General features: G+C 53.5%; 1 protein-coding gene across 1 annotated transcript in view; it reads right to left on the bottom strand.

The window, feature by feature from the left end:
- Nucleotides 1-10,278: 10,278 nt before the first annotated feature.
- The window catches only part of LOC142254413 (anillin-like), a 44,487-nt gene continuing 43,908 nt past the window's right edge, over nucleotides 10,279-10,857 (bottom strand). Inside the window, 1 exon segment of the mRNA XM_075325455.1 lies at nucleotides 10,279-10,800. Coding sequence (XP_075181570.1) covers nucleotides 10,641-10,800 — 160 coding nt within the window. The 3' untranslated portion in view covers nucleotides 10,279-10,640.

Here is a 10,857-nt window from a genome sequence, read left to right as displayed (position 1 = left end):
GTCGGAAAAGCGGGAGAGCCTGCCCCCGACCGGAGATGCGGAGGGGGGGGGCTGGAAGTCATGAGGTAGCCGCTTTGGAAGCGGTTCCTCCATTTGCTTTCTTGGGGCGTGCGTGAGCCCGCCAGGAATCTGAGACTCTTTGCGTCCTCTGAGTCCCTTTGGACGAGGAGAATTGTGTCTTGCCCGAACCTCGAAAGGACTGAAACCTCTGCTGCCATTTTTTCTGCTGAGGTTTGCTTGATCTGGGCTGGGGTAAGGAAGAGTCTTTACCCTTGGACTGTTTAATGATGTCAGCCAATGGCTCGCCAAACAGTCTATCTCTAGATAAAGGCAAGCTGGTTAAACATTTTTTGGAACCAGCATCTGCTTTCCAGTCCTTTAACCACAAGGCTCTGCGCAAAACTACCGAATTGGCGGACGCCATTGAGGTGCGGCTGGTAGATTCTAGGACCGCATTGATAGCGTAAGACGCAAACGCAGACATCTGCGAGGTAAGGGACGCCACTTGCGGCACCGCTGGATGTATGATAGCATCCACTTTTGCTAAACCAGCTGAAATAGCTTGGAGTGCCCATACGGCTGCGAATGCTGGAGCAAACGACGCGCCGATAGCTTCATAGACAGATTTTAACCAAAGGTCCATCTGTCTGTCATTGGCATCCTTAAGTGAAGCGCCATCCTCCACTGCAACTATGGATCTAGCTGCAAGTTTGGAAATCGGGGGGTCTACTTTTGGACACTGGGTCCAGCGCTTGACCACATCAGGGGGGAAAGGAAAACGTGTATCCTTAGAACGTTTAGAGAAACGCCTTTCTGGATGAGCGTCGTGTTTCTGGATTGACTCTCTGAAGTCAGAGTGATCCAAGAAAGCACTCAATTTACGCTTGGGATAGAGGAAACGAAACTTCTCCTGCTCTGCAGCTGCCTCCTCTGCAGAAGGAGCTGGGGGAGAAATATCCAACAGTCTATTGATGGCTGAGATAAGCTCGTTTACCATGGCGTCCCCATCCGGGGTATCCAGATTGAGAGGGGTTCCAGGATAAGACTCCTGATCACTCTCTTCAGACGCATCACAGGGCGACTGATTGCGCTGAGACCCTGAGCAGTGTGATGACGTTGAGGGTCTTTCCCAGCGAGCTCGCTTAGGGTGGCTGGGGCTATCATCTGAGTCATAATACTCAGCCTGGGAAGCCGGGGACCCCCTTGCAGTCTGGATTAATTCCAACTGAGGGGGATTAGAGGACAGAGACCTCGCCGTGTCCATAGACTGAGCCCCAGACATGGATTGCAAAGTTTCAAGGATTTTTGCCATAGTCACAGACATTCCATCAGCAAAAACTGCAAAGTCTGTCCCTGACACCGGGGCAGGACTTACAAGCGTCTCAGCCTGGGTCACTACCCCTCCGGACTCCGGCTGGCGAAGCAGCACCGGATCTGAGCATTGCACACAATGGGGGTCTTTGGAACCTGCTGGTAGAGCAGCCCCACATGCAGCACACGCAGTGTACACAGCCCTAGCCTTGGCAGCCTTGCGTTTTGTGGATGACATGTTGCTGCTTCCTCAGAGCGATCTGGGTCCAGCCAGGAAGCGACCTCACAGTGCAAGAAATAAATAAATATATATATCTGGTGACACAGTACACCAATACACACTGAGGCACTAGAGGGGCCAGCTGAAATGCCGCTTACCGCCCGCTTAAGAGCGGGTGTGTGGTCTCCAAAAGCCCCCTAGTCCAGGTCTCCCAGAGCCTTGCGTCCTTCCTCTAGCCAGACTGCATGTAATGGCTGCCGGCGTCCTGAGAGAGGAGGGGGGGCGGGCCCTGGGCGTTCCTGACTAAGAGCGGGAAGCCTGCTTCCCTCTGTGCCTAGTGAGAGGGCTGGAGCATGTAAATCAGGCTCCAGCCCTCGTCGCTGCTGCGAAACAGCGTCTCTCCCCTACCCTGATTGACAGGGTGGGGGCGGGAACGAAGCGGAGCTAGGCCGCAAAAAGCCGGGGACTAAAGTTATAAACGCCGCCGCCGTAAAAGCGCGGTCGGCGTGTCCCCGGCGCACCACAAGTCACAGCAGCGCCGCCCGAACCAGTGGGGGTCGGCGCTGCGTTCCCACAACACAAAGTCCCCCAGTAAACTGTAGGAACACTAACTCCAACGTTACGGTCCCCGGCGCACTACAACACCCAGCCAGCCCGGAGTGTGTCTGTGCCTGCCGGGGACACAGAGTACCTGTATGATGCAGGGCCATGTCCCTGATTGTACTCCTGCTCCGTATCCATCAGGTGCTATGGGTCTGTGGATGGAGCCCGGCGTCAGAGCTTAGAGGCCGGCAGGATCCCACTTCCACAGAGCCCTACAAGGGGATGTGGAAGGAAAACAGCATGTGGGGCTCCAGCCCCTGTACCAGCAATAGGTACCTCAACCTTACAACACCATCCACGGGTGAGAAGGGAGCATGCTGGGGGCCCTATATGGGCCCTCTTTTCTTCCATCCGAAATAGTCAGCAGCTACTGCTGACTAAAATCTGTGGAGCCATGCGTGGATGTCTGACCTCCTTCGCACAAAGCTTGAAAACTGGAGAACCCGTGATACCACGGGGGGGTATAGCCAGAAGGGGAGGGGCCTTGCACTTTTTAGTGTAGTGCTTTGTGTGGCCTCCGGAGGGCAGTAGCTATACCCCAATCGTCTGGGTCTCCCAATAGAGCGCTGAAGAAAACATGTGTTAATATGTCCTACAACATTGTCATTAGTGCAGGTATAAGTATGCCAAAAATGACTAAGGTTATGAGAAATGAGGTACCTGTGACTTTAAGAGGACTTCGAGTAACAAATGTACATAAACAATTATTGTGCCTGCCAAATAATTGTTTATGTACATTTGTTACTCGAAGTCCTCTTAAAGTCACAGGTACCTCATTTCTCATAACCTTAGTCATTTTTGGCATACTTATACCTGCACTAATGACAATGTTGTAGGACATATTAACACATGTTTTTTCCATTATAGACAAGGATTCTGAGAGACTTTCCATATGTTATTTTGCGGCCTAACTGCCATATTTCTTCACTTGTATCTATAAGTATATGGTGAGTGTGCTATACATTTACCCCATATTACCTTCTGTGCTCCTGTTCTTATCATTTTTTGTTTTCTCCCTGCTCTTTGTTTTCTCCTTGTTCTCTCCCTGCTCTTTGTCTTTTTTTTTTTTTTTTTTTTTCCCTTCTCCTTTTGTCTTCCTTCTTTTTTTCTCTCCAGTCCTCCATCTTTTTCTTTTTCTTGTGCCTTTCATCATCTCTCATCTATTCCTACTATTACGTATTGCCAACTCTCTCATTTTCCTGATTCATGCCTGGTCGGTCCTCCATCTGCTTAGTCACTCGCACGTCCTCACTCCTAGTAGTAACTTCGCGGATAATTATTTTTCTAAAAGTATACCTTTCTCTTTTGAAAGTACTAAATATGAAATTGGATCTATATGACCTGTACTGACAGATGATACCTTTGTTCCCTCATATGTTTCTCATAGTATCTCTGCCTTGTATTATCTATCCTCGTCGACTCTGATCATAAGATGTTGGATGTTATTGTATATAAGTTCTGAAATGCATATGTGTTATTGATTTGTTTTTTTGTCACTATTAGATAAAAAAGTCCATACTGACGAAGGCCTCCAGCCGAAACGTCAATTATAATTTTTGGACCAAGCACATATGATGAAATATTGAATAAATTTGTCAATAAAACAATTATTTTTGCATACAAATTACTGTATCATTGCCTTTTTGGGAGTGGTAGTGTGCCGGGGTTATCTCCTTTTTTCTCAGAAAACCATCAGCCTTCCTATCCAGCTGATCCTTAAGGGACCCCAAGTCCTCAAACGGCAAGGTAGTGGAACGAGACGCCTTGGCAATAGCGACATCAATTTTTGGGGTCCTATCCCAAGAGGTAGACGCTTCCTCATCCACAGGGTACTTCCGTTTTAGGGAAGAGCTAAGATTCAACCTTTTGTCCATCTTTTTCCACTGGTCAGTAATGAGACCTTGAACCTTTTGGGGAATGGGAAACCCCTTACGCTTCCTGGAATCCAAGCCCCCAAACATGACATCCTGGGTAGATTCGGGCCCCCTGGAGTCCACTATGCCCATGGTCGAACGTACAGCCTTCACCAAAGGTCCCACGTCTGCTGTAGGGAAACAAGGACGACCACCCTCATCGGAAGAGGAGCCAGAATCGGAGGGGGAAGATCCCGAGGATCCCGACGACCGAGAGCCCCGGGCCGAACCCGCCGAGGTATCGGGAGTAGACTGCTTATGATGACGGGACTCCTTGCGCCTCCTGCCCCCCTTAAGGGATTTAAGGGACTCCTGTACTTCCGCCCTGATAATGGAGCGCAATTCAGAGGAGAACCCCGGCCCCTCTTTGAGCAGGGTCTGTTGGATACAGTCTGCACATAGGGCCTTGGTGTAATCCGAAGACAGGGAGGATTGGCATATGGCACATTCCTTGTGACGCTGCTTGGAGGCACTCGTTTTCGGTACCTAACAAGAGAGGGGACACGGAAACGGGGACTTAGAAACACGAAGACCACGAAGTCCACTCACCCCCACGACTCCAGGCAATACCGGATCAGGAGGCGGATTCCCCTTGGATCTCCTGGGACCCACCGACCGAACGCTGCCCGGGCTCGACACAGCCTTCCGGGAACAATCCGCAGAGCCGCGGTCCGAGCCACGCTGGGGCGACTCCTTGCGCTGCTCCTTGCCGCGGGGGGAATCTCCTGCCATAATGGAGGAGAAAAAAACTCACCAGTCCCAAGCGCCGGCCAGATATATCTCTTTAGATGGGCGCCGCCATCTTGGATCCGAGTGCGCATGCGCACACCAGTCACTTCCTGGTCGCAGGGCGCACGGCATCCTGGAATCGCGTCACTTCCGGTCGGAGCGTCCAGCTTCACCCCGGCGTGCAGCACAGCAGGGACAAGCCTTCCAGCGGCCGCCGTGAGTGCGCACATCCCCGGAGCGACGCCGGGCCGAGCTCCCGCTCCAGGCCCGCGCCTCACCGCCGCAGAGGTCCGAGACCGAGGGGGGGTGCATCCAGGCCCGAGCACCGGCTTCAGGTAAGTACCAGGCTTCCACACCGGGCCGGACCTGGGACATCAATGGGTTGTCCATACCAGGACAGGAAACAAAACTGATGTGGAGGAGAGGTACCGCCTTTTTATCAGTGGGTTTCCTGTCCTGATGTGGGCGGAACCTATCTCTCATGTGGTGCTGTCATGGGCGGCAGGGAAAAATCCCCCTGCAGGAACGTGCGTACCTGAGGAAGTCGTACTAGGCGCTTCTGAAAGAATACCGACAGCGCTGCGACTTGTCCTTTAAGGGAGCCGAGCGACAAACCTTTTCCCAATCCAGATGCAGGAAGGGGGGAAAAAGGAGACAATGCAAATGGCCAGGGAGACACTCCCTAAGCAGAGCACCAAGATAAGAATAACTGCCACGTCTTGTGGGAGATTTTGGCAGACGTCGGCTTCCTAGCCCGTCTCATGGTGGCAATGACGTCTTGAGATAATCCTGAAGACGCTAGGATCTCGGACTCGATGGCCACACAGTCCGGATCAGGGCCGTAGAATTCAGTGGAAAAAACGGCCCTTGGGACAGTAAGTCTGGCCGGTCTGAGAGTGCCCACGGTTGGCCGACCGTGAGATGCCACAGATCCGGGACCACGACCTCCTCGGTCAGTCTGAGACGACGAGGATGGTGCGGCGGCAAGCGGAGCTGAGCTTGCGTAGCACTCTGGGCAACAGTGCCAGAGTAGGAAACACATAGGGTAGCTGGAACTGCGACCAATCCTGAACTAGGGCGCCTGCCGCCAGAGCTCTTTGCTCGTGAGACCGCGCCATGAAAATCAGGACCTTGTTGTTGTGCCGAGACGCCATTAGGTCGACGTCCGGCATCCTCCAGCGGCTACAGATTTCCTGACACCATACTGGGTGCAGAGGCCATTCCCCTGCGTCCATGCCCAGGCGACTGAGGAAGTCTGCTTCCCAATTTTCTACGCCCGTGATGTGAACTGCGGATATGGTGGATGCTCTGTCCCCCACCCACATCAGAATCCGCCGGATTGCCTGGTAGGCTTGGCGATGCGTGTTCCGCCTTGGTGGGCGATGTCTGCCACCGCTGTGGAATTGTCCGACTGAATTCGGATCTGTTTTCCTTCCAGCCACTGCTGGAAGGCTTGCAGGGCAAGATGCACTGCCCAGATTTCCAGAACATTGATCTGAAGGATGGACTCCTCTGGAGGGAGTCCTTGACCGTCTGAGAAGGGAAACGTTCCTTTCTAGGGACGTCGACTCCCCAACCCATTGGCAAAGCATGTCCCATTGAAGTGGACGCAGTGAAACTGCGCGAAGGTGACTGCCTCTGCATGAGGCGTCTTAAGGGGTGTGACTGGCCTTGAAGGAGAGACTGCACCCCCGTCTGTAGTGAACGCTGCTTGTCCAGCGGAAGCTTCACTATCGCTGAGGGAGTGTGAAACTCCATGCCCAGATATGTCAGCGATTGGGTCGGTGCCCGATGTAACCTTGAAAAGTTGATGATCCACCCGAAACTCTGGAGAGTCTCCAGCGCCACGTTCAGGCTGTGTCGGCATGCCTCTTGAGAGGGTGCCTTGACAAGTGGATCGTCCAGTAAGGATCACAGAGTGACCCTGAGAGTGCAGGACTGCTCCCACTGCTGCCCTGAACTTGGTGAAAACCCGTAGGGCTGTCGCCAGACCGAAGGGCAGGGCTACGCACTGAAGATGCTCGTCTTCAATAACGAAACGTAGCAAACGCTGGTGCTCTGGAGCAATCGGCACGAGGGGATAAGCATCCTGATGTCTATTGATGTTAGGAAAATCTCCTTGAGACATTGAGGCAATGACGGAGCGGAGGGTTACATCCGGAACCGCCTGGCCTTCACGTGCTTGGTGAGCAGTTTTAGGTCCAGAACGGAACGGAAAAAGCCACCCTTTTTTTGGCACCCCAATAAGATTGGAGGAAAAAACCGTGTCTTGTTCCTGAAGAGGAACAGGGATTACCACTCCTTCTGCCTGCAGAAGAGCATCGGCTCGGTGGGGGGGGGTGGGGGGGGGGGAAGCTGAAGAATCGAGCCGGAGGACGAGAACAGAGCTCTATCCTGTACACGTGAGACACAATGTCTCTCACCCACCGGTCTGTGACCTGTGGCAGCTAAATGTACCCAGAAGCGGGAGATTCTGCCACCAACCGCGGATGCGGGGAGAGAGAGCTGAAATACATGAGGAGATCGCCTTGGCAGCGGTTCCTCCTGCTGCCTTCCTTGGGCGTGAATGAGCCCGGCCGGAATCTGAGCCCCTCTGAGCCTTTTGAGCCCTTTTAGACGAGTACAATTGGGACTTGCCCGAGCCTGGGAAGGACCAACCTCGACTGTCCCCCCAGGACAGCATTACTAGGGTAAGTCGCAATGCAGACATTGCGAGGTTAAGGACACCACCTGCGGCACAGATGTACATGTGCTCAAGACCAGCTGCGCAAGACCAGCTGAAATAGGTTAGGGTGCCCATACGGCTGCGAATGCCGGAGCAACCGACACGCTGATAGCTTCACAGACAGATTTCAACCCGAGGTCTATCTGTCTGTTAATGGCATCTTTAAGTGAATTCCCATCTCCCCTGCAACTATGGATCTAGCCGCAAGCCTGGAGATTGGGGGATCCACCTTTGGACCCTGGGTCCAGGGCTGTACCACAACAGGGTAAAGGGATAACGTGCATCCTTAATACGTTTGGAGAAAACGTTTATCTGGTAAGCGTGGTGTTTCTGAACTGCGTCTCTGAAGTCAGCGTGGTCCGAAAAAGTACTCAATCTACGCATGAGATACTGAAAAAGGATTTCTCCTGCTGTGAAGCTGACTCCTCCACTGGGAGAGCTGAGGGAGCAATATCCAACATTCCATTGATGGACGCTATAAGATCATTCACTATGGCGTCCCCATCCGGTGTATCCGGATTGAGAGCGATGTCAGGATCAAAGCCCTGATCAGCTACGTCTGCCTCATCATACAGAGAGTCGTCCTGCTGGGACCCTGACCAGTGATGAAGCCGAGTGTCGTACCCAGCGAGCTCGCTTAGGCTGTCTGGGACTGCCGTCCGTGTCAGAGCCTTCACCCTGGAATGCCTGGGACCCCCCCGGAGTACTGAGTACGTTCCAAATGAGGGTGGCCAGGGAGCATTAATCAAGATTGCCCATGGCCTGTCTGGAGTGCAAAGTCTCCATCCCATGACAATCTCCGTCCCTGTCCCTGGACAGGGTTCACAGGTGGTTTCTCAGGCCACTTCTAGTAGAGACCCCGGCTGACCAAGTGCTACAGGGGAGCATTGCCCACAATGGGGGTCAGTGAAACCTGCCGGTGGAACAGTATCTGCAGGAAAAGCAGCATAGAGAGCCTGTGTTGCTTTTTTGCTGCTGTATTCTAGTCATCTATGCAATGTACAACATACAAGCATAAACACTTCAGCACATGCAATACAAGCAGCATAGAAAGCCTGTGCCTTGGCACCCTTGCTTTTTTGCTGCTGCTGTCCAGCCATCTAGGAGAATATAGCCCAGAGTAGCGACCGTACAGTGCAATGTATAGCATACAAGCATATATACAAATGAACACTTCAGCACATGCAGTACAAGCAGCCTATAAAGCCTGTGCCTTGGCACCCATGCTTTTTTGCTGCAGTTGTCCAGCCCTCTAGGAGAATATAGCCAAGAGTAGCGACCGTACAGTGCAATGTATAGCATACAAGCATAAGTACAAATGAACACTTCAGCCATGTAATACAAGCAGCCTAGAAAACCTGTGCCATAGCACCCTTGCGTTTTTGCTGCTGTTATCTCGCCATCTAGAAGGTCATATAGCCAAAGATAGCGACCTACAGTGCAGTGTATAGCATACAGGCATAAAATACAAATGGACACTTCGGTAGGTAGTGGGGTCAGCACTTCAGGTGCTGCTTACCGCCCGCCTATAACGCGGGTGTGTGGTCGCCAGAGCCCTGTGTTGGTTGCCCAGAGCATGTCTCCGTTCCCCAGCTCGGACGGCGTGCAGGAATGGCTGCCGGCGTCCTTCTCCAGCTCGTGTGACGAGGGGCGGGCCGTGGGCGTGCCCCAGACAAGAGCGGGAAACTGGCGTCCCACTGTGTCCAGTGAAGGGGGCTGGAGAATGCAAAGCAGACTCCAGCCCTCGGCGCTGACTGTCTGTACAGCGTCCCGCCTCTCCCCTGACTGGCAGGGCTGGAGGCGGGAACGAAACGAAAACTAGGCCGCAAAGCCGGGGACTCGAGTAATAAGCGCGGCCGTCCATGTGCACGGCCAGCGCGGAAGTCCCCGGCGCACCACAAGTCCCAGCCGCGCCACAGTGTAAAAAACACCCAGCAACGGCCGGCGCGGCAGTTCCCAATACATAAAGTCACTCAGCAAAGCTGTAGTGACTAATAGCACGAGCGCTCTGCGCTGTTGCCCCCGGCGCACTAACACTCCCAGCAATGCTGGTGTGTGTGTGCGCGCTTGCCCGGGGACACAGAGTACCTTAATGTAGCAGGGCCTGTCCCTGACGATACTCAGCTCCATATCCAGCAGGTTCTCTGGGTCTGTGGATGGAGCCCGGTCTCAGTGCCTGGAGACCTGTAAGATCCCACTTCACCCAGAGCCCTGAGGGGGGATGGGGAAGGAAAACAGCATGTGGGCTCCAGCCTCCGTACCCGCAATGGGTACCTCAACCTTACAAACCGCAAGTGGGGTGAGAAGGGAGCATGCTGGGGACCCCATATGGGCCCACTTTTCTTCCATCCGACATAGTCAGCAGCTGCTGCTGACTAAACAGTGGAGCTATGCGTGGATGTCTGACCTCCTTCGCACAAAGCAGAAAACTGGTGAGCCAGTGATCCCACTGGGGGTGTATAGCCAGAAGGGGAGGGGCCTTACACTTTTTAGTGTAATGCTTTGTGTGGCCTCCGGAGGCAGTAGCTATACACCCAATCGTCTGGGTCTCCCAATGGAGCGCCGAAGAAATATACATATCATGACATCGTATCACAGCATATACAGTGAGAGGGTAAATTACATCTTCACAGCGGCGCCCCCATGCTGCTCCATTCCTCCAGTACAAGGTCAGCACATAATATCTGAGCCCAACATAGCGACACTTTACAAGGCCGCAACCATTAACCGCTTACAAAATCCACACACAAAAGACACATCCCAGACAGGAGCGGTGTACATTATTATTTATTACAATCAAGAGCACATTAAATATAAAGTGTAGAGCCCAGGCCTGGGGGGCCACAGTCACACACAGCCAAGGCCTGGGGGGGCCCCCAGCTGCACAGAGCCCAGGCCTGGGGGGGCACCAGCTGCACAGAGCCCAGGCCTGGGGGGGCACCAGCTGCACAGAGCCCAGGCCTGGGGGGGCCCCCAGCTGCACAGAGGCCAGGCCTGGGGGGGCCCCCAGCTACACAGAGCCCAGAACACAGCGACAATATACACACACGTATACGTGAATATACCCCTCCACCCCATGATATAAAGACACCCATACATATATAAATGTGCATAAAACTGGCGGCGGTGGGGCCCCACATCAGCGGGCACAGGGCTGGGCACAGGGCGGAGGCGGCTCCTGGCAGCTTGTGCTCAGGTTCCCAGGACTGCTCTTCCAGGTTCTGATGTCCAGGAGCACTTGGTTCAGGGCGTCCATCCACAGGCGCCCATCTTCCCTGGTATCTGCGGACAGCCAGCTCCTGGGAAAGACACAGGATAGTCAGCAGTGCATTGAAGGGTTAATAGACACCTAGTTA

The sequence above is a fragment of the Anomaloglossus baeobatrachus genome, chromosome 10, assembly GCF_048569485.1.
Source record: "Anomaloglossus baeobatrachus isolate aAnoBae1 chromosome 10, aAnoBae1.hap1, whole genome shotgun sequence".
In the NCBI taxonomy this organism is placed as follows: domain Eukaryota; kingdom Metazoa; phylum Chordata; class Amphibia; order Anura; family Aromobatidae; genus Anomaloglossus; species Anomaloglossus baeobatrachus.
This window is presented reverse-complemented; position numbering and strand designations above follow the sequence as displayed.